The 24166-nt window shown below is 37.4% G+C and overlaps 6 protein-coding genes across 6 annotated transcripts; 4 read left to right on the forward strand and 2 right to left on the reverse strand.

Annotated features, from left to right (window-relative positions):
- Positions 1–1437: 1437 nt before the first annotated feature.
- On the forward strand, positions 1438–8729 carry GCK72_012979 (uncharacterized protein; the record flags this gene model as incomplete). Its single annotated transcript, XM_053729549.1, has 17 exons — positions 1438–1564; positions 1666–1756; positions 1839–1964; positions 2015–2210; positions 3176–3304; positions 3495–3646; positions 3847–4082; positions 4174–4247; positions 4519–5151; positions 5208–5618; positions 5669–6127; positions 6575–6668; positions 6819–7149; positions 7340–7517; positions 7706–7962; positions 8048–8513; positions 8601–8729. The coding sequence occupies 17 exons, from the start codon at positions 1438–1440 to the stop codon at positions 8727–8729; spliced, it is 4089 nt and encodes a 1362-aa protein (XP_053584321.1).
- A 1620-nt stretch (positions 8730–10349) lies between these two features.
- On the forward strand, positions 10350–11246 carry GCK72_012980 (uncharacterized protein; the record flags this gene model as incomplete). The annotated part of the gene is made up of 3 exons (XM_003089950.2): positions 10350–10505; positions 10691–10903; positions 10965–11246. 3 exons carry the CDS (start codon positions 10350–10352, stop codon positions 11244–11246), a joined length of 651 nt encoding a protein of 216 aa, XP_003089998.2.
- Positions 11247–12956: 1710 nt separating this feature from the next.
- GCK72_012981 (uncharacterized protein) lies at positions 12957–13237 on the forward strand (the record flags this gene model as incomplete). Its single annotated transcript, XM_003089952.2, has 2 exons — positions 12957–13103; positions 13148–13237. The coding sequence occupies 2 exons, from the start codon at positions 12957–12959 to the stop codon at positions 13235–13237; spliced, it is 237 nt and encodes a 78-aa protein (XP_003090000.2).
- A 143-nt stretch (positions 13238–13380) lies between these two features.
- On the forward strand, positions 13381–13740 carry GCK72_012982 (uncharacterized protein; the record flags this gene model as incomplete). Its single annotated transcript, XM_053729550.1, has 1 exon — positions 13381–13740. The coding sequence occupies one exon, from the start codon at positions 13381–13383 to the stop codon at positions 13738–13740; it is 360 nt and encodes a 119-aa protein (XP_053584322.1).
- A 1345-nt stretch (positions 13741–15085) lies between these two features.
- GCK72_012983 (uncharacterized protein) lies at positions 15086–15372 on the reverse strand (the record flags this gene model as incomplete). The annotated part of the gene is made up of 2 exons (XM_053729551.1): positions 15086–15208; positions 15256–15372. The coding sequence occupies 2 exons, from the start codon at positions 15370–15372 to the stop codon at positions 15086–15088; spliced, it is 240 nt and encodes a 79-aa protein (XP_053584323.1).
- A 3688-nt stretch (positions 15373–19060) lies between these two features.
- On the reverse strand, positions 19061–19692 carry GCK72_012984 (uncharacterized protein; the record flags this gene model as incomplete). Its single annotated transcript, XM_053729552.1, has 3 exons — positions 19061–19102; positions 19149–19536; positions 19580–19692. 3 exons carry the CDS (start codon positions 19690–19692, stop codon positions 19061–19063), a joined length of 543 nt encoding a protein of 180 aa, XP_053584324.1.
- Between the last annotated feature and the right edge of the window lie 4474 nt (positions 19693–24166).

The following is a 24166-nucleotide window of genomic DNA, read 5'->3' on the forward strand; positions in this document are numbered from 1 at the left end:
AAAATAAGTACTAGATAAGATAAGAAGGGGTTTAGAGATGAGAGAAAGTGTTGGTGGAGGAGAGACGCAGAGACGCAACGTGACTTGATTTCAAGATAATAATGAAAAAGAGAAAGAGAAGAATAGTTGATAGTGGAGTGATCATTATTCCAGGTTTTAACAGTATTATTTTGGAAAGTTCTAGAATTTTAATTTTTTGTTGACGTTTTTTTAGCGGACTCTTTTGTCATCATTTTCGAAATATGATACGTTAAAATATCACCTGTTCCCTTCAATCGGTTTTTCAAAACATGCCACTTGAAACAGAAACAGTATCATTTTTTGATTTTTGATATTTCTCTGCCCACATACATATTACCCTCAATTTCTATTTCCATCACGTGGTCAGTCTACCGTTTTGACACGCATGAATGATTATTCTTTTTCTTTTTTTTTCCACTGTGTAGATTTCATTTTGATTGATTTTGTAAACTTTTTTTCTAATTTGTGGCTGCGAAAAAATTGAGTACGGGTTTATGTGTCTATGAGATTATTATGAGTCAATGGTGGGAATTAAAAAGTTTTTGTTTGTGAGAAAGTCAGTGACAAAGTTTTGTCAAAATTTACAGTTTCAGTGAAATAATTTCTATCAGTCCTGCAATTAAAATTACAAGCTTTTGGCATCACCGTTTATTTCGATTATAGATTTCTACTGTGTAGATCACGTACCAGTGTCTATAGATTAGTTCATTGGTACCAAGTTAATCACTGATTGTTATACAAAATAATAATCTGGAAGAAGTACAGAATAAGTCAGCAGTGTTTATTTAAATTCACTGAAACACAACATTTTTGCTGCCTCTGAAGTCACCTAGGGTCTTTGACTATCGCCGTGAAAATGTTTACCGTTTCTGTGAACCGCTGAGTTCCAGCTTTTTATCCCTTAACTGGTAATATTATCGTCGCCGGATCCTACTGTCATCAAAAGTATAAGCTAAATACAGTTTTTACAACTGCTCTCCGCCGAAATCCCCTTACGAAGTGTCTTTTTTTCTTTGTATCTTTCAAACTTCTAGAATTTCGTTAGGGCGCAGTTGGAAGAACCGTGCCGCGCTTATAACCATGATCAAATCATGAAAAAAATAATTTCAGAAAAAAGCTTTCTTCTACATTCATTTTTGCAAAATTATTGTGACTCTGGTTTGTGACCCTGGTTATCACTTCTTCATAATTAACAAAAATTCTATACTTTTCATTTCTTCCTTTTTTTAATATCATTATGTATTATCAAAAAAATCAGTTTCAATAAAATGCTAAATCCTCAGCTGAATATTGTTTTTCTGATACTTGCACATTATAATTACTTGCAATGTTCCGTTTCTATGAGTTCTTAAATCATATTATTAATATTATTGATATTTCAATTTGAATTTGACCTATTCTGAAATTTCCAGAAAAATGAAAGAAGTAACTGAAATATCATCTTACGACGCCACAAACTTGGTTTTTTATGTCAACGGAAAACGTGTTGAGGAGAAAGATGTGGATCCTAAAATGACGTTGGCCGCATATTTGAGAGATGTTTGTGAGTTTTTACCCTGAAAATACCGTTTCAAGCTCGACAGAACTTTTGCCAGCTTTAAACTTGCTGCTTACATTGTACCATTGAACGTAGTAACATTACAGTAAAACTAACCGGAACAAAAATTGGGTGTAACGAAGGAGGATGTGGAGCCTGTACGGTTATGATTAGTCATATTGAGGATGGACAAATTAGGTATGTTTCAGATAGTATTCATATAATTTCACTCTTTAGATGGAGGCTTTTTTTGGATTTACGCGAGAATTTTACCTTCCAGACACTTCTCCGCCAATTCCTGTCTCATGCCAATTTGTGGTGTATTTGGAAAAGCCGTGACTACTGTAGAAGGGATCGGTAGTGTGGCCAAGAATCGACTCCATCCAGTTCAAGAGAGACTTGCTAAGTTAGTACAAGTTAGAAACGCTAAGAATTTGGCAAAATAAAAATTTTTAGAGCCCACGGCTCCCAATGTGGATTCTGTACCCCTGGATTCGTCATGGCAATGTATGCTCTATTACGAAATAACCCAAACCCCACGATCTCTGATATTAACTTGGGTCTTCAGGGAAATCTGTGTCGTTGTACTGGTTACCGACCGATTCTTGAAGCGTTTTACAGTTTTGCAGTTGATGAGAGCGGAACTTTGAAGGTAAGATTTTTCGGTTACAACCACAAAATGAAAGAACCGCTTCATAGTTTGTCGTGCTACTCGGCTACTTCCCGCAACAGTTACGCAGCATTCACAGCTTTTGCAACAGTTACGCGACAAGATTGCAACAGTTCTACAGCAATTAGGAAAAATCAGAACATATGCAACAGTTACACAGCTTTCACGTCGCTGCGACTGATGGTTCCCTTGTTTTTGGGGCATGCCCCAATTGTGCAACAATCTCACAACAGTCGCGCAGCAACTGTATATTCGCTCCAATGCAAATTGGACTTTGGCTGCATTTTTCCATTTTTTCCAATGATTATTTATTGTCTATTTGACAACTTTTCTCATTTTCCGACTTATTTTTACTCTATTTTTTGAAAATATTATTTTTCAGAAGAAGAATGTGTCTGGATGGCAGAAACGAGTCAGAGAGAGCAGCTGATCAACATAATTCGCCTATTCGATAAAAAATTTGGACTTTTGATGCGTTTTCAGTAAGACATGATCTAAAAATGTGAGTTGTTTCCTAACCGAATTTCATTGAAATATTCTTTTTCAGTTCTAGAGTCGATGAGCTTGGGGCACCGGACGTCTACAGATATAAGGCACTTGGAAACTTCACCGACTGTCGGTCAACATGGAATTTCAATGACGTTTCTAAGTTTTTTGTTTTTGCTTTTATTTTATTTTTATTTTATATTCTTAAAATAAATATTAATAGTTATTTCTGTTATTAATTCTGTTCACAAATTAACTATACTGATTAGAAACGAGAAGTAATGAGCGCATGCAGCACGCCGGCAGCACTGATGCAACAACTGTGCAGCATTCATGCAACACTTGCGCGCCTCTGACGCAGCAGGAGTAAACTCTACGAATAACTGCTGCATTAGTGCTGCACAACTGTAGCGGAAAGTAGCCGAGTAACTTCAACGCAATAGAATTTAACTGAAATTCAGGTTTCCGAAGAAAATGGTTGCGGTATGGGCGAGAACTGTTGCAAAGTCAAAAAGCAAAACGGGACCACAAACGGGACTTGTGGATCGAACGAGGCCACTCCTGGATATACAGGAGGAGAGAGGAAAAGAGTGAGTACACTTCTATTAGCATGACACGCGTCTTACAACCGCGCTCTATCGAAACCAATGCAAATTGCGTGCGGAATTGAGAGACTCAGCAAAAAAGAGACAATTCTGGAGGCGATTTCGGTGGAGCGCAGTTGTACGAACTGTGCTGAGCTAATATCATAATGATATTCTGTAATGTGTCCTTTTCCAGAAAATCCAACTGAGTGACTTGTCAGGCAGCAAACCTTATGACCCAACACAGGAACTCATCTTCCCGCCAGAGCTGAAACTCCATGGATATGAATCCATGTCGTTTGCCTATAATCATCATCACACGAAGTGGTATCAGCCAGTTAGTTATAAGTGAGTTGATGATGCAGACCACACAAAATCAGAAAAGTTTTTTCTCAATAATATTATGACGAGTCTGAAACGGGGGTTTATGAGTATTGTATTAGGTTGTTCTGTTTTATAACAATCTGAAATTTTTTTGTCTGTTTCGATCAGAGAGAATTTATTCTTGTGAAAGTAGTTTATAATCAATCCAACGATTTTCGTTCCAGCGACCTCCTCTGCCTGAAACGAGAACTTCCCCATGCTCGTCTCATGTCTGGAAACTCCGAGCTCGCTATCGAACTGAAATTCCGGTTCATTGATCTACCAGCTGTGATAAATCCACGTCAAGTCAAAGAACTCCACGCAAGACATTTGGATGGACACGGTGTTTATATGGGAACTGGCATGTCTCTGACTGATATGGACAATTATTCTGTGCAGTTGATGAAGGAGTTGCCGGAAGGTAGGTCATTGCCTTTTTTTCTGTTTTAGACGATTTATAAATATCGGAAAATTTTCTCTTTTTATTATAATCTCGTCAATTTTCATTTCAGAACAAACCGGTGTCCTAAAACATGTTCATGAGATGCTCCATTGGTTCGCTGGAATCCACGTCAGAAATGTTGCGGTAAGATTTTCGGCTCTCTTATAGTTTAGAGATTGAAACACTTAGGGGACCTTAATAGAACTTAAAAGAGAAGAACATTTTGAAGGTGTTTGTAGAGCAGATTAGAGGAAAACTAGTGTTTTTGGGTCCTCCAATTTCACCCTGGTTGTCTAAATTCCATTTGGTCTTCTAAACTAGGAAAACCCAAGTTTTTCATGTTTCATATGTTCTTCATTTCCCAAAACCTATCACAAGTGTGTTAACGTATCTGTTTTCATGTTAATTGTTTCAGTCCGTCGCCGGTAACATCGCCACAGCGTCCCCAATCTCTGACCTCAACCCAATTTGGATGGCCTCTAACGCTGAAGTCATTCTGGATTCAGATGCCCGAGGAGAGAAAAGAGTGCACATCGACGAGAAGTTCTTCCTGGTATACCGTAAGACAGTTATCCAACCTGATGAGATTATAAAGGCAGTCGTTGTTCCATTGACTCATGGAAATGAGCATTTCGCTGCTTATAAACAAGCACAACGACGAGAAGACGACATCGCAATTGTCACTGGAGCATTCTTGGTGAAGTTGGATCCTGAGGGATTGATTGTTGAGAATATCAGAATATCTTATGGAGGAATGGCTCCGACCACTATTCTCGCGTTAAAGACAATGGAGAAGTTGAAGGGACAGAAGTGGTCACAAGAGTTTTTGAATCAAGCCTTGGCACTGCTCAGTGAGGAGTTGAAGCTGCCTGCTGGGGTACCCGGAGGAATGTCTCAATACAGATTGTCATTGGCATTGTCATTCTTCTTCAAGTTCTTCCTGGAGGTGTCAAAGAAATTGAATCTGACAGAGATTGAACATGTGGACGCCGATGTGAAGATAGGGCAGGATGTACCAGAGACCTTGTATGCAACACAACTTTATCAGGTGAGTGGGAAGACTTGACTAGTCTAAAAAACATCATAAAACTCATAACTTTTCAGGAAGTGAACGCCAACCAACCCGCCCATGATCCTCTCGGCCGCCCGATCAAACACGTGTCTGGAGATAAACACACTACTGGAGAAGCAGTCTATGTAGATGATATCAATGTGGCTGACTGCCAACATATCGCATTCGTTCTCTCCCCAATTGCTCATGGAACCCTCAACTCGATTGACTACACAGCTGCATTAGAAGTGGATGGAGTCATTGGATACCTGGATGCTTCTGATGTGACGACTGGTGCCAAGATGGGACATCATAATGACACTCCTGTTTTTGTTAAGGAGAAGATTACATTCCATGGACAACCGATTGCAGCGATTGTGGCGACAGATCATGAGATTGCGAGGAAAGCGGCGAGTTTGGTGAAGTTGGATTACTCGGTGGAGAAACCGATTGTTACTATTAAGGTGAGAAAATCCCGGACTACATGTATGCAGACATTCCGTAATATTTTCAGCAAGCGCTGGCAGCCGAGTCCTTCATCTTCAAACATCTTGTCATTCATTCCTCTCTTAACAACAACGAACAAGTCGTTAAAACCGACTGGTCAAAATACGAGCGAGTCGTTGAAGGAGAGATAGATATGGGTGGACAGGAGCACTTTTATTTGGAAACCCAACAATGTGTTGTCATTCCACATGAAGATGATGAACTGGAGATTATAACCAGTAACCAATGTGTGAATGATGTTCAAATTGAAGTGGCCAAGTGTCTTGGAATGGCTCAGCATAAGATTCAGACAAAAGTGAAACGAATCGGAGGAGGATTCGGTGGAAAAGAAAGTACGGGGTCGATTCTTGCGGTGCCGGCTAGTTTGGCAGCGAAGAAATACGGGAAACCGATGAAGATTAAGTTTGAGAGATTCGATGATATGGCGATCACGGGAACGAGACATCCATTTACGCTGCAATATAAAGTGAGTTGAAGACAAAATCAGTAAGCTGAGTGAGGACAAAATTCATTGACAAATACATCAATGTTATGAAACAGAAAACTGTAACATTGACTTATTCTGAGCTACTGGGAAGAAACGGTTTCAGCTACGTCTCAAATATACTGATACTCATAGCAAAGTTAATGATTACCTGAAAAAAGCTGCAAATTTTCGAAAAAATTTTGAATTTCTTTCAGTACTGAATTTCCGGGCAGATCGGGCCGACTCGTTGCAAGTTTGCTTTTAATCAGTCATATCGATATATCTCAGTCAATGTCTGCGATATTAATTTTTAAAGTGATATCGATGTTATGAAACAGAAAACCTTGAATCTTACTCATAACAGCAAACTGGGAAACCGGTTTCATCTAGGTCTCAAATAAGCTTTTCTCATAACCTAACTAATTGTTAACAGACAAATATTTTCAGCTAGCCGTCGACGAAAATGGAAAATTCATCGATTTGGACTACACAGCCATGTCTAACTGTGGACACACTCTCGATTTGTCTATGGGAGTCATGCGTGAGTTTTCATGAGGTTTTTTTCCCGTAAAACTTACTGTTTCAGCTTTTTAAATTTTTATTTGCTTACCTACAAACTTAAGTTCCTTCATGCTTTCTTTCACTAGCAAACTGTTAAAATGAAGATGATAGGTAATTAATTCATTTCCAGAACGCGCCATGGTACACGCCGACAACGTGTACAAGTTCGCCAACGCTGACATCACCGGAAAAATGTGTAAAACCAACCTGGCATCCAACACAGCATTCCGCGGATTTGGTGGTCCACAAGGAATGTTTGGAACTGAGATAATGGTGAAACACGTGGCAGAGAAGTTCGGATGGAATCACGATGAAATAAGAGAGAAGAATTTCTATGAAGAAGGAGATTGTACTCCATTTGGAATGCATTTGAATCAGTGTAATGTGAAGAGAACTTGGGATGAATGTCGAGTGAATAGTGATTATGATAGGAGATTGGAGGAAGTGAACACGTTCAATCAGTGAGTTTTTATCACAATTTTTAAAACTAATGGCATGTCTTGACTAATATGAAACATGAAGACTGGTATGAAGTGGAAAAATTGAAACTGAACTTTTTCTGTTCATCCAAATTCATAAATGTTCTCAAACTAAACCTGTTTTAATAATTCCACAATCTCCGTTACAATTAATATAATTTCCCATTTCCAGAAACAACAAGTTCCGTAAACGTGGAATCTACTTGACTCCAACTCGATTCGGAATCGGTTTCGGACTGAAACAACTGAATCAAGCGGGTGCTCTTGTATTGGTTTATACCGATGGAAGTGTACTTGTATCTCATGGAGGAATGGAAATGGGGCAGGGATTGCATACCAAGATCTTGCAGGTGCGATAGTATAGAATGTAGAACGTTTAGTACACGGAAATGTAGTAACAAATTATCAGAGCAGTGGGGAACAGGGATTTTTTGAAGTTTTGAATCACATTTTTTACGGTTTCCGAAATGTTTTATGTCCATTGCTTGAAAATATTTGCTCGTTTTGAATTCTCTTTCTATTTTCTCAAAATTTTCAGATCGCCGCTCGCTGCCTGGAAATCCCAATCGAAAAAGTTCATATCCATGACACCTCCACCGACAAAGTACCAAATGCATCGGCAACAGCTGCATCTGTTGGAAGTGATATGAATGGATTAGCGGTTCAAGATGCTTGTAGACAGATTATGGAGAGATTGGCTCCATTCAAGAAGTTGAATCCAGATGGAAGATGGGAAGATTGGGTCAAGTCGGCATACGTGGAGAGGGTCTCTTTGGCGGCGTCAGGATTTGGAATGTTAGTAATTTTTGCTGTTTCAAATTGGTGTCTTTATTATTACTGTTTCTTTTTAAATTAGTTCTCCGGCACTACTGGATTTCAGAATCCACCACGAACCAGTCGACTTCTTCAATGGAAAAGGAGCTGAACTATTCGGTTACTCCGTCTATGGAACAGCTTGTTGTGAAGTTGAAATAGATTGTCTCACAGGAGATCATCATCTACTCCGTACTGACATTGTTATGGATGTCGGGGAGTCACTGAATCCAGCAATCGATATTGGTCAAATTGAGGGAGCATTCATCCAGGGATATGGGCTATTCACAATGGAAGAAATCAAGATTCGACCGGATGGAATTCGATTGACACGTGGACCTGGAAACTATAAGATCCCATCTGCTGATGATGCTCCGAAACACTTTAATGTCTCTCTTCTGGGAAATAGTAGCAATAAAATGGGAATCTTCTCGTCGAAAGCTATCGGAGAACCACCACTTTTCCTCGGAAGTTGTGCATTCTTTGCGATTCGAGAAGCTGTTAGAGCATACCGAATTCAGAATGGAAATGAGGTGAGTTAACAAAATACTACAGCGAAGTTTGATGTTGACATAACTAATGTATGAGAAACTGTAATAATTTATCGTAACAATTTGCAGGACTACTTTGTGTTCCACTCCCCAGCAACTCCCGAAAGAATCCGTATGGCTTGTGAAGACTTTGTCACTTCTCATTTACCATCACTCCCTGAGGAAGGCACGTATACTCCATGGACCGCTTCTGTTTAATCATGTTTCTTATATTTCATTTATATAAATTTTTGATTACGGTACAATTTTTCCGGTGTTGTATCTATGAATTGAAGCAAAAAATAATTTCTAAAATAATTATAGGAATTTGTTTTCAGTAGGTCGACTTTAAAAATGTAGTTTTAAACTTTGTACCTCATTTGGATTTCTGTTGGATTCTGTTTCAAACTGAACTCAATTAACTTTGATTTATGTAATTACTGATTGGACTTTTCGAGAAAAGGTTTTAAATGTAAAGGTCTATAATTTCTGAATAATTCCTTATTTTCAGAATTTGCCAAATCTTTTTTCTAGATTTCATATAAACCATCGCTGTGTGTTATTATTTGACATATTTGAATTTAATTTACGCATATCCCATTTCCATATTGAAACGGATTATCAACAAATCTTCATCTAACGTTATTGAAACACGAGTTATTACGATTTTTAGCTCATCGTTCTGAGCTAAGAATTAACAGATATTTATTTTGATTTTCTACAATGCAGTTTGAAGATCGAAGTCTAAGATTCCTCGATCTTCAATTCCAGTGTCAAATCAAGCTGATATTGTTCCTGTATCACTGTTATTGACGAATAGTAGCTACTGTATAATTATGCGATCTACTGTTTCATTACTGTGAGTTTAACATTCACACATTCACCGTTCAGTCAGAGACTTCTATAAGGCTTATCAAATTGTTTGAAAACCGGAACTGAGGGGAGTTCAACTGATCACAGATATCCGAGCAAGGCGTTTTGAGGAAAGAAAGTATAAATTTTTGAGAGGCCCTCTTTAATGATGTATTACGCTGATTGTGCTCGCTATCAAACATCAATTCATTGAAACTGTAAATTACTTGTAATTAAATTGTAATTGTCTTCTTTCACTTTTTTTCCTGTTTCAGAAGATTTAAAAAACTCTAGAAATTAGGTGATGTTATTTCGCGCTTGAAACATTCTAGCAAATTTATCCTACATATAGTATTCCGAAAGTACTCAAAAAAAATCATACATTTACAGTTTCCTTTGTAGGAGATATGTATGTCACACCTTTTTTCTTACTATGTATTAATTATAAAAGTAATTCGCTTCAATAAAAATTTGAATTTAAAAGTATAGAAACATCTTTTTGGTGAGTTGCAATCAGGGATGTGCGGTACTAAAAATATCGGAAATTTCGGAAACTCGGTTATTCAAATTTAAAAAAAGGTCAAAATCAATAAATATGCAGCAGAACAGCTTTTTTCCGACAATATTTCTCGGAAATCTGAAATTTCCCGACGGAAATCAGTTCCGAAAAAGTCAAAATTTTGGAATTTCCGATTTCCATTCCGCACATTCTTGGTTGCAATCTCAGAGAACGTGCAAATACAGCTTTCAAATTTAGTTTTGGGTATTATCTTGAAAATGTGTTGAGAATATTTCAACGCACTTCATGTCTATCTAAAACAGAAATAGTATGTTTTCTTTTCAAAAGTATGATGTACGAATGTTTTTTGTTTCTGTTTCACTTGACTCATAGTTATATTTTATTTGATCACACTGAACTGTCTTGTCTATTTTTTCTTTCTCCTATAAAAAGAGCATGATTCTCCCCTATTCGTCACTCAAGAAACCATGTCGAGACATCTTATTCTTCCTTTTCTGCTAGTTCTTGCAGGCTCTGCTGAAGTTTTCGATATCATGACTGATATTCAAGATCTGAGAGTACCTGATAACACTACTTGTATTCAGGAACATCAACGTCTGGCCGAATGTGTTAAACCACATGCAGTGAGTTAATCAAATATTAACAACATCAGACTGCAAGAAAATTACTAAAAGTTTAATGGCCTAATGAAACGGGCAGCTTAGAAAGATTTCAGTATTTTCTTCCTCGTAACTTTACGGTTTCCATAATTTTAGAATACACTGATTAAAAACTAAGCATACTACCATTTTCATCATCGTTTCTTCAGACTCTCATCAACTATGTCATGTCAACATTCAAAGAAACTGATGTCTACAACATTGGTTTTATGAGAAAGGCACTCCAAATCTCAAAGAATGTTTCCGAATGCTTGGGTCATGAGATTCAATGTCCCGTTCCGAAATTCGTTGTTTTTTCATTGGACACCGCTATCTATGCTGGAGAGAAGTTGTACGGTGATGCATTCCACTGCTTCATTAATGTGAGTTTAATAGTGGAAATGATTGTCTACTTCAGTGGATACAATTTTTTCAAACTTTTAGGCCCAAGGACTCGAAATCACTGAGAACTGCGTCAAAAGTGTCTCCAGGGGACCCAGTTCAATCTTTTGGCTTGACTCCTCAAAATTCCAAACTTCCAAAAACGAATTAACCGAGTGTGTTGCCAAAAAGCTTTACGGTGTTCCTTCATGTTCAATCGGAAGAATTGTTAGCCTGTATCAAGCTGGTACTGCTGGAATTGATTGGATGTTTGAGGCATCTCAGTTTGACGCTGGAGAACCAACTGGATCGATTTTCAATGGTGATAAGTATTGTGATTATTAATTTTACCATTGTGGATGGAGTATTAAAATAAAAGATTGTATTGAAAAAAAGTCTATGGAAACGGTACTTACTATTAGAGATTTGAGAAGTGGGGTTACTTTTACAGTATTGTAATTAGGAGTGTAATACAATAGCGGATCAGCTTTTATTTTTCCCCAAACAACTTGTCTAGTACCGGAAGTTTTGAATCATGAATTTGTTTCAAGAAGTTCGAAAAATACTGAAAGCATTGTTGTGTTAAAACAGGCATTTGAACATGTTTTTGAAAGACATAGTTGATATAATAAATTCAGATCGAGCACACAAACCATGGAAATTACTACCAATCAAAAACTTCACTACAAATCAATAACTTGAAACAGATTTATGTCCGCTTCTCTATTTTCATGTTTCACGTACTTCTCATAAGTATGACATCTAATCCAGAAATTGCTCACAATCTCGAATCATGACTTCATTAAATTTTACTGAAGCCCTTCGAGAAAAAGAAGTAATATTTATACATAATTGTCTCAAAAACTGATGTAAGTATTGATTGAGAAATACATATTAAAAATGTGGTCGTTGTTACAGTATTTTTATTAGAAAAGTTATATGTACTAGTGGATCAGTTAATCGATCTCATGGGTGGCTCTAGTATCATAAACACACTAAAATACTAGACTGTGATATAACTTACAGCTTACATTAAAACAAAAAATCCTTCCTCGGAATCAGGTGAAAAATCTGTTCACCAAGTGTCGCAGGTTAGCCGAATGAACAAGTTTATTTATTGATAAGTCATTTGGCAATTGAACAAACCAGAACATAAATTGAATGCGACAAAGGAGAATGAACAGTTCGAACTGTTACTGATTGTGATAGAAATACAGAATACTCCTGAAGTTTCCGTGTGAGCCAATTATTGTGATAAATGCAAAGAAAATTTGAAATAACCGGTGGACCTTATACTTCTTGCCAGTACCTTGAACATCCAATCTGAATAAAGAGGACTGAGAACACTAGTAAATTATATTCAAGAATAGAATGAAACATGTTTTCTGTAACAGTAACTTTTTTGAGTGTCTTTAATTCAAATAAATCAATGCAATTGAAGCTTTTCCAAATTGAAATAATATCTTTCAAAAGTTGGCAGACAAATATACATTTTTGGGAAAAAATCTCTATTCATATTGGTCCCAAATGTTTCAAAAAAATTCAGAAATTCATTAGAAACTGTAACAATGTATTTCGATTCGAATCTGTTTGATGATCGTGGAATTTTTTTCACCTGGTAAACTAACAATTAGTATTTTCGGGTTTTATAATTATTGTTCAGAAACAGAATTTATATATTACTTTAATGTAACACATGACCATTCATGTTCTCCGTAATTGTTTTACAATTAGTTCAACTCAAAATATCCAGAAAATAAATATATTTCTGAGAACCCTAAATTCTAAATCGCCGTTGTAAAACCGCAATTTATTTTACTCTTACTTTGAGGTAAATTGCATCGAATCTCGTTTCCAGCTCTAGATGCTTGTCTAAAACTGAAATAGTATGTTTACTTTCTTTTTCGAAGAATTGTATACGAATGTTTTTATTTTTTATTTCTGCTTCGATTGACTCATAGTTCCTTTTGTACTCAATCTCTATGAACTCCTCTTTTCGCTGCTTTTTCTTCTATAAAAGCCCCCATCAATTCCCAATTCTTCACTCAATCCACAATGTTGAGATTTCTTATTCTCTCAGTCTTCCTGCTCTTCCCGGTCAATGCAGGTCTTATGGATATCATCATGAACCTTCCAGTAGCTGACAACATCACTTGCATCGAGGAGCATCAGAAGTTGGCCGAATGTGTGTATCCTCATGCGGTGAGTTGGTAAACATCGGGGTTACTGTATTCACAAAGTTTCAGTCTTTCTATGACTACATCAATAAACAAATCTCGTGGCGAAAACGTTCTTTACAATATTGGTGTGATGAGGAAAATTCTTCAAATTGGTAAGAATGTATCCGACTGTTTGGGTCACGATTTGAAATGCGACTTGCCACGATTCCTAGTCTTCTCCTTGAACACCTCTATCTATGCTGCAGAAAAAATTTATGGTGATGCATTCTACTGTTTCCTTAATGTGAGTTCAATAGTAAATGGCAGATCGGACACTAATATTTCCAAAAACGAAATTTCAGACATCCGCAGTCGAAATCGCTGAGAGCTGCTCCGATAAGCTATTGTACTCTGGAAAAGAAAAACTTGAAATGCTTTGGGAGGACCCAACTACCTTCGAATTTTCCAGAAACAAAATGTTCGAGTGTGTTGCCACCGAACTCTACGGTAATCCTGCATGCTCAATCGGAAGAATTGTTAGCCTGTATCATGCTGGAAATGCTGGAATTGATTGGATGCTCCAGGCATCAAGATTCTACCCTGGATTCAGTCAGTCTGGTGTGTACACTGGTCCACCACTGGATTTGAAGTTCAACGCTGATAAGTATTGTGATAATTGAATTTTGTTGTGGGAAACATTTTTGGGTAATAAAATTGTTTTCCTTCTAAACGAGTCGAAATTTCGTAATGTGAACTTGAGAAAAAATATGAAACCTTAATATAAAAACGGATAGACAAGCATCAATTTTGAAACAGTTGTTTGTGTCAGAGTGTTCTATATGACTCCTGTTTCAGATATTCGAAAAAAGTTAAGGAACTTGTGAAAGAATAATAAGATTATCAACATCTGTAAGAAAGGAAGTCCTAGCCTAGAATCCGACAACTCCGCGACCGCGATATTTCGCCACGAAAATGGACACAGTCGGAGCACAAGTGTTACCGTAATATTTTGCGCGGCAAAAACATTTAAAAAAACAAGAAAATTGAAAGAAAATCGTTGAAAATCGATAAAAATAGCTTGAAAATTAAGTAAAAAAATTAATTAATTTTTGCCGCGCAAAATATTACGGTAGCACTCGTGCTCCGACTGTGTCCATTTTCGTGGCGAAATATCGCGGTCGCGGAGTTGTCGGATTCTAGGCCAGGTCTTCCTTTCGTACAGATCTCGATAATAGTAAACATACAAAATAGTTCTGCAGTAGTAAATCGGGTTTACACATGAACTTGACAAGTATGAGCTCTTTGAGATATTACATTATTACTATTACTGTGTCACGCCAAAGATCAAATATTCAAGAGACAGGTACAGCACTTTTATTTGTATTTTTCAAAAGCATACTTGTCACGGGCCGGGCCGGGCCCGCTAAAAAAATCTTCCGGCCCGGCCCGTCAAAATATTGAAAAAAAAGCTTGCTGCGGGCCCTGCGGGCCGGCCCGGGCCCTGAAATTTTCAGAGGGCCCGGCCCGGCCCGGCCCGCGGGCCGGCCCGTGATTTGACGAGTATGTTCAAAAGTGATGTACGAATGTTTTTATTATTGTTTCACTTGACTCATAAATAAAATCTTCTATAAAAGCCACAATTATTCGTCTATATATCTTTCAAAAAAAAGCTATTCTAAAATATTTTATTCATTTTTCTGATTCCCAATGCTTTTTCTACTGAACACTACCCTGATATTGTTCAGGAAATTCTGATTATTCTCTGCAATCTTGAGACACTTGAATGACGGCGATCATTTATTGTTTGTTTCTGTCATTCTACTAAAATTTCTATTATTCAAAGCACGTTTCCAAGTTAAAATATAATGTGAAAGATGATAACAAGACAACTTCTGACCATCTATAACAATTTTTTGATTGATCTTTTTACTCAAAGATTGATAAAAATTAAGCGAAAACAACCAAAAAGTGACGCACATGGTTATTAAATCGAAAAAAGAATGAAATCGTATAAAATCAAACAACTTATTGGATAGAGAGGGCAATTTCCAAAAACTGCGTCGTAATTGATGGATCCAAATCATGAATGTCTCCTGACAGAACTGATTTTATGTCAGCAACCGATTTGATCTTATTGCGGCATTGTTTCTGAACACAAGGTTTGTAATCTGATGCATTTACAAAGAGAAACATACCTTTAAATCTTCAAGATGGTATTTCATGGACATTTGCAACTTTTTCTTTAATGATTTCTTTGATTTTTCCAGTAGAAACTCTTCGCATTTTCGAACGACTAGTGTAGTATCATACATATCAGCAAGGAGGAGAACTCCTTCCACTGTGAATTCTGAAAAATTATGTTGTTTTGAAGCAACAATAACAACAAAAAATCAATTGTTACCATCAATTGCATTTTCTCCATAAAGCACTTCGAGATACTTCTGAAAGTCATCTGCATCAGTTCCAGTCAATTTGATTTCAGATTTTTTTGATTCATCGAATTTCCCCAAAAACAAAGTTTTGAAATATAAGACAGGCCAAATTTGAAAATTTCATCTTTTGATAAAGACCTCCCGTTTTTTTAAATTTATCTGTGGGTTCCCAACCTTTTCAAAGTGGTCATTGAAATTCAATAAATACAGTGCGTAACACAAGTATAAGGCCACCCCTGAAACTGAGTTTATTGACTCAGCGGAGCATTTCTGGTTAAAACCGATAACGGAATCGGATTCCTCATCCGAAAATACCCCTAGGAAAAGATTTTTGTGATATGACCTCCAAATCTAGGATGGTGACGTGGCCAAATGTGAAAAGAGCGCACTTCCAAGCGTAACATAAGTATAAGGCCACCCCGGAGTTGAGCAAAAAGAGTCGAAAAACAGCAAAGTTGCACTCTAGAATTGTATTTTAGGATTGTACAAATTACATTCAAGTAGAAGACATCAAAACCATTTAGTCCTGGCCCTACTGGTCTGCTGGGAACCTGGATTCAAGTCTCTCACCATTTTTTCTCTTTCAGACGCTAAATCTGGGCTCTAAAAGCGGCGTAAGTGGGTAAATTCTTTGAGAAACCATGTCTCCAGCTCATTAGTTGATTTCAAATGTTTAGAAACATATCTTGTACGTTTCTGGGAAGAAATTTGAGGTTGGACTCTACGCACAGTCTGCACTGCTGTCAACATTAGAGGGATTTGAGTCGCTAGCTCGTCGAGATCTTGATAATGAGAGCTGGAAATGTTTTGTAATAATGCAGATAGATACTTAGTACCTGCTGGATACAAATACCGTTCAGTTCAAATGATGTAGTCAATTTTCCGAAACCCCATCTGAGTTACTAAAGCCAGGGCAGTACTGTTACTAATGATGTAGCTAGACTGCTCACGAAAAAACCTTTGTTGGCACTTTTCCACTTTAAAAAATTATGTTACTAACATAATAAAACTTAAAAATGCATGATACAACTCTGTATATCGATCGGAGTAAGACCTTGAGCACCCACGACACGTCCTCTTTTCATAATTATAATATATCGGCAGTTGGACTCAAGATAATCCATCAGATATTCACAAATTTGAACGGTATTTGTATCCAGCAGGTACTAAGTATCTATCTGCATTATTACAGAACATTTCCAGCTCTCATTATCAAGATCTCGACGAGCTAGCGACTCAAATCCCTCTAATGTTGACAGCAGTGCAGACTGTGCGTAGAGTCCAACCTCAAATTTCTTCCCAGAAACGTACAAGATATGTTTCTAAACTTTTGAAATCAACTAATGAGCATTTGGAGACATGGTTTCTCAAAGAATTTACCCACTTACGCCGCTTTTAGAGCCCAGATTTAGCGCCTGAAAGAGAAAAAATGGAGAGAGACTTGAATCCAGGTTCCCAGCAGACCAGTAGGGCCAGGACTAAATGGTTTTGATGTCTTCTACTTGAATGTAATTTGTACAATCCTAAAATACAATTCTAGAGTGCAACTTTGCTGTTTTTCGACTCTTTTTGCTCAACTCCGGGGTGGCCTTATACTTATGTTACGCTTGAAAGTGCGCTCATTTCACATTTGGCCACGTCACCGTCCTAGTTTTGGAGGTCATGTCACAAAAATCTTCTCCTAGGGGTATTTTTGGATGAGGAATCCGAATCCGTTATTAGTTTTAACCAGAAATGTTCCGCTGAGCCAATAAACTCAATTTCATGGGTGGCCTTATACTTGTGTTACGCACTGTATGGGAATTATTGCTGAATTTCCACATGTTTTGAAGATTTTTGAGAAACAATGAATTTTTTGGGAACCAGACAATACAATCGGATTATTCCTGAAACTCTAGAAACAGTCATTCTTTAAACAAAACGTGAAAATCACAAAATCAGTTTATTCGCGTGAAAAAAAGTTCAATCACAAAATCCCAGATTCGTTTCATGAAACGAATCTGGGGAAATATAAAAAAACAAAAGTTTGAGACTTAAATACAATAAAACCGTGAACTAATCGTGGATACCCATTCTGGATGCGAGCATCCGGGATGGGGAAACATGAGAAAAACTAGAAAAAGTTATAGGCGTGAACTATGAAATGTGGATTCCCATTCTGATTTCACGAAATGGATATGGGGAAATTTGGAGAAAACCAAGTAGAACGACGCTGGGAAACAGAGAGCTTTTACAGAAATACTCTTGTAGACCTCTGAATATATTTCCATCTAGCTTCACAGAAATACTCTTGTAGACCTCTGAATATATTTCCATCTAGCTTGAAGTTTTCATCGTAAGACTTCTGAAATAGAACATTTAGTTATGACGAAGATTTTCTAACAACTAACCTTTTGCGAAAAAGCATTTATCTCAGCAGTGCTTAAACTTCAAAAACTGTCAAATATCCATAAATTCACGATTAAATCTGAAAACGTATTCAGAAGATTATACATGTTACCTGCTTTTTGAATAATCTCGGTTATAGAGCCGACAATAATGTATCCAGATAAAAATATTGAGAAGAATAGGCTAGCAACACACGACGATGTGGAAAATTAGTAAAATGATTACAACAAAGGAAGGTCACGTGGTTTTTTACTGCAAAAAGATTTAGGTATATAGATTATTATTCGTGACCTTCCCCTGTTGTTGTATTTTAATCATTTTACTAATTTTCCACATCGTCGTGTGTTGCTAGCCTATTCTTCTCAATATTTTTATCTGGATACATTATTGTCGGCTCTATAACCGAGATTATTCAAAAAGCAGGTAAAATGTATAATCTTCTGAATACGTTTTCAGATTTAATCGTGAATTTATGGATATTTGACAGTTTTTGAAGTTTAAGCACTGCTGAGATAAATGCTTTTTCGCAAAAGGTTAGTTGTTAGAAAATCTTCGTCATAACTAAATGTTCTATTTCAGAAGTCTTACGATGGAAAATTCAATGTTGGCTAGACGGAAGTATATTCAGAGGTTTACAAGAGTATTTCTGTGAAAGCTCTCTGTTTCCCAGCGTCGTTCTACTTGGTTTTCTCCAAATTTCCCCATATCCATTTCGTGAAATCAGAATGGGAATCCACATTTCATAGTTCACGCCTATAACTTTTTCTAGTTTTTCTCATGTTTCCCCATCCCGGATGCTCGCATCCAGAATGGGTATCCACGATTAGTTCACGGTTTTATTGTATTTAAGTCTCAAACTTTTGTTTTTTTTATATTTCCCCAGATTCGTTTCATGAAACGAATCTGGGATTTTGTGATCGAACTTTTTTTCACGCGAATAAACTGATTTTGTGATTTTCACGTTTTGTTTAAAGGATGACTGTTTCTAGAGTTTCAGGAATAATTCGATTGTATTGTCTGGTTCCCAAAAAATTCATTGTTTCTCAAAAATCTTCAAAACATGTGGAAATTCAGCAATAAACTACATTTTTCCAAAAAAATTTGAAATGCTAAGAAAATCTGTGATAATTTCCCATCATTAACGAGATTAACTGCTACTTCTGCTCAGAAGATGAAATTTTCAAATTTGGCCTGTCTTATATGAAGAGTGAGCAGCCAAATACTGAAATTGAATCATAAAAACATATTTGAAAACATTTGAAACAGACCAATTTTGAAACGTAAAATTTCTCATCGTTCGCAGCCAGTACAACATCTGAGAATTCTTCCATTGTCTCGTCGAAATCTCTCATATTATCTTTGTAAATACCAATTGTTTTCTTGATTTTCACATGAATTTCAGCTTTCAGTTGGTCATCCTCAATAAAGTCTTTTTCCAATTCCGCCCATCCAATAAATGCTCGGTATCCCCAAATGCTATGGAATGTGTCGGTAGTGCCAAATGTTGCCCTACCTTCTTTAAATCGACTCTCTGTGCTTTTCGAAAGCAATACTTGTTCCCTCTGAGCTTCAATTGTCCATTTTCCAACTTCCACCGGTTTAACGCATTTCAGATAGAACTGTAAATGTTCTTTTATTCGACCGACACTCATTCTCCTGAAAATAATACGTTTTAATAAATAATGTTTCTGATATGTACCATTCAACACCATAATATTCTTCCGCTTCGGAATACTGATTTTCATCTTCTTTCATATTTGAGACATTCTTGAAGACGTGTTTTAGAACGAAGCATTTTCCAGTAGTCGTCATGGCAACTCTCTGAAAGGAGAAAATGAGTTGTTTTTTAGTGAAACTTAAGAAAATTCTGTGAATTGAGGATGTAGTAAAAATGAACTGGAGAAGAAGAAAGATAGGAAAAAGTGACATTGGGAAGAGGTATTATGTGCAAAGGTGGAGAGCGGTACGGTAAGAGCAAAAAAGTTAAACTGGACACCCTCCGGACCATTGTTGCTGAACTGGGTTCGAAATATTAGAAATTGAAAGGACTATATGCCGTTAAAATTTGGTTATGTAAAGTAGAAGAATTCACGAAAAAAGAGACCCCGCTGTTAGCACTACTACAGGAAAGGTTTAGTACTGAACGAGCAGAAATTATTCGAATTGGTCCTAGACTGAAATGCTAGCTCGGACGTGAAGGGAAAAGGAGGAATGTCTACTTCCCACAGAGTGGTGCAATGTTCTTGCTCACTCTTAATCGATTTTCTTGTTTTTCCTTGGTGTTATCAGACAATTCTCTCATTCCTTATCACCTCTTCAACTCCCTCAATTTTTGTACACTTCTGCTCTATTCTTTTCATACAGAACGCACACACTCTCTGTCTCTATTTGTCTCTCTCTCTCTCTTCCTCATCTATTCCTCATAGAAAAGAAAACAAATGGAGATAATGGAATGAAATGACGTGAATTTCTGTTGTCAGTTTACCATACTCAAGGAAGCCTCTTTCCATTTCCGCCAAAGTGTTCCTCAGCTACTGAGTAGTGTTCAACATCAACATGCTTGGGTGACAATTTACAGTGTCATCTTTACTATTAACAAACACCAGATTCTGTATGTTTGTTTGTGTGTCGCCGATCCTACCGCCCTCCCTACTGAACCGATTTTCTTCAAATTTGGACCAAAATATCAGAAATTTTCTCTTAATGATGCCCGTCTTTTTCTTTTTTCAAAATTCTCAAAATGACGCCTTCTGAGCCAAAAACACTCATAAAGCATAGGGGAATTAAAAACGGAAAAAGTGGCGTGAAACTGTCGGCCTAAGCGCCGTCATTTCTTTCCTTTCTTCGGCATGCATTTTCCGTGGGCCGCGTGGTTAAGGGTGGCGTGTCGACGCATCCGATCTGGCAAGTTAAGCGTCGTTGACTATAGTTAGTTTTTCGATCGATCCCGAGGCGACGAAAAGTTCTTTTTTTTGTTGATATGTAGATTCAAAAAAATAGAAGTTTCTGAACATGCCGTTTGTTTCCAGTGAGATCTACGTCACGAACGTATGCGGACCGTTTCCTAAAAAAGGAACGACGACAAGCATTTTTTGTTATCATCGGATTCCGAAAAAATTGAGGACTAAAAACGTTTTGTCTCCTTCCAGATTGATAGGTATCACAAATAGATACGGGCAATTTTCAAGATACGGGTAATTGATCCATATGGGTCCACATTAAAAAAAGTATTGATATCCATTTTGGGCAACATTTCCCTTCTTCTCATCACAGTTTTTGCTCCTCCCATTTTTAAAATATATTGACGAGCGCACGGCCTCCAGCGAAGGCCCTCTCAATGCACTGCGCACAGTACTTTGAGAGGGCCTCTGCAGGAGGCCGTGCGAGCGGAAGTCGCGTGAAGTCCTTATATGGGCCACATAAAATCCGTTTTTTCCAACTGCTGATAACTATCATTTTCTTTCCAACTACTAACTGTTCCCGTCGACAATTCACTGGATGCTCATGGTCAGGCTTGGTCGGAGTCGTAGAATCGGATAATCCGATTCTCCGATTCTCCGACTTTTTTCGGAGAATTTCTCCGACGGATAATTCTCCGACTTTTTTTTTTTGGAGAAATTATCCGAAATTCTCCGATTCTCCGAAAAAAAAGTCGGAGAATTTCGGAGAATACCGGAGACGACGACACTCAAAACCTGTTTTTGTTGTATTTTCACTGGCAAAAGCTTTGAATGCTGATTAAACATGTTTTAGAAAGGTGAATTCTGAAAAACTCAACAGAAAATCCCTTTTAGAAGCATTTTTGGGGGCATTTTTGGATTCTCCGAAATTCTCCGATTCTTCGAGAAAAAAAGTCGGAGAAAATTTCGGATATCCGATTCTCCGAGTTTTTTTTTCGGAGAAAATTTCGATTCTCCGATTCTCCGAAAAATTTTCTCCGACCAAGCCTGCTCATGGTGATGCTTCTCCTGCTCCCCGCGATATCACCTCCACATCGGATGCTGTTCCACGGCTTCGTGATAGTCTGACTTTCGGGTTGAATGGTCTAAGTCTGATGAGTACAGAAGAAGAAATAGATGAAGGTGTGTTCCATCGATCAGAATCAGATGGGAGAGTGGAGCTCGGAGAAATTGATGGGCTAGAGGACACAACACAGAGATCGGGCGGAAAAAAACGGCAAGAAGAAGACATCCGGTGAAACTATCCGGACCCGATATTGCCAGGATTCCATAGCAAATGTTGTTGACCTGACAGCAGAAAGAGACGAGATGAATATAAGTACGGATATCAGCTCGGATTCAGATGTGAGCGTAGAACTTAATGGAATTGACGGGATCGAGGGCACTCAGCTGATGACATAGGAGCCGGTGAAAAAACCGTTGAAAAATATCGACAAAAAGGAGACGTCGGGCACTGCTCTCCGGCACCCAAGATTGTCAGGATCTTCATTACCTTTGAGATTAAAAATTATAGCAGATGATACATCAGTCCGACGGTTTCTACAGTCTGACACTGAGCAGTCGACAGTCGAACTATAACGGAACCAACACCATGGAAATCAGCAGGAAAAATGAGTCCGAAGATCAAATGAAACCTGGACGGACTTCAATGATTTCCCAGGCTGCTTTCAGACGATCAGAAGATCCCGAAGATGTGACGGCGGAAAAACAAGAGCCAACACCATCAAAGCATCTGTAACTCAAATGAAAGAGACGGGCAGACCACATCGAGTTTGGATGTCGCCACGTCAACGAAATGTTTGTCGAGTAGGTGCTACTGATGCACAACCAGATCCTCACTACATGGGAAGGATAGATCAAGTTAATCCATACTGCGAGGCGCTATATTTCACGGCTACTTTTGATTTTCAAATGATGTAGATGAATGCGTTTAGGAATCCGATCTGGCAAGTTAGGCAAAGTTGACTGTAATTAGTTGGATGTGTCCCATGTGGAAGATTTTTTCTTACCACTAGATTTGAAAAAATGGACGATTAAGGGAACGAAATCGAATCAGAAAAGTAGAGATTTGACAATTGTGTTTTTCCGGAACAGTCTGCTCACAGCTAAAAAACTACTAACAAGTTAAGAAAAATATTACGATCCATAAGTTGGAGAGAATTCTAAGACCTCGATAGTCTCAACCGTTGGGGAAGCGCCGCAGGCGCTGTAACAAGTAGAAGGGTGGTGTAGAAAAGGAGGTTTAGTCGCCGTTAGGCGACGTGAACCGACTGGTTTCTCAAAATACGTTACATTTTTGTGAATACAAAACGTTATGCAGGAGAAAATTTGTATGGTGATGCATTTCACTGTTTCTTTGATGTGAGTTCACTTATTTATTAGAATAGGTAATTAATACTTGAGAAAATTTTCAGGCTAGCAGGTACCAAGTAGCTGTGAACTGTACCGAACATCTGAGTTTTACTGATGACACACTAACAAACCTTTGGAATAGCCCATCAATTTTACAAGAGACCAAAAATGAAATATTATTCAAAGAGTTTTACCGCCGCCCATCGTGTCCGATCAGAAGAATTGTGAAATTGTACCGTGGTGGAAATGCAGAGTTTGATTTATGGTATCAGGAGCCGAAGTTTGAGAAATTATATCCAGCTGACTGGAAATTTGATGCTGGAAAATACTGTGATAATTGATTTTGGCGTCTGTTTTGTAACCATAATGAATCTAAAACTTCTTGAAAACTTCATAAAGAAACACTACTGAAACAGAGAAATGTGTTTTTAGATAGTCATTTTTCTCAATTTTTCATGATCCTTGGTCAATATAAAAATAAAAGTTTACAAACAAATATCTAGTTACTGAAACAGAATAGAATAAACATTATTCAGTTATGCTGTTTTTGGGATTTTAGTTTTAAGGATACTGTAAAAATAGTATTATTGAAATGTCTGTTTCAGAAACTTGATAAATCACTGCGAAAATTTCATTCGCTTATTGAATTCAATAAATTACATTACTTATGTACAGTAGCAGCTCCAACTGAGAGTGTTTCCTATTTACGCTACCGACAAGTAATTTCTTTTTTTTCTAATAGCGTAATGGTCACTGGAACAGTAAATACAATTCAATATGAATCATAATTAATTATCTTAAATGACGTCTCCCGACGCGACCGTTTCAGTCTTGTCTCTGTTCTTTTGAACTTAAATTCAATGATAAAAATCAATTTGAAATGAAATGAGAGTTCAGCACAAAAAAACGCCCCGAAAAGTTTGTCAGCATTACATAGAGACTGATAAGAGAGAAAATAATGAATCACTTCATGC

The sequence above is a fragment of the Caenorhabditis remanei genome, chromosome IV, assembly GCF_010183535.1.
Source record: "Caenorhabditis remanei strain PX506 chromosome IV, whole genome shotgun sequence".
Lineage (NCBI taxonomy): Eukaryota > Metazoa > Nematoda > Chromadorea > Rhabditida > Rhabditidae > Caenorhabditis > Caenorhabditis remanei.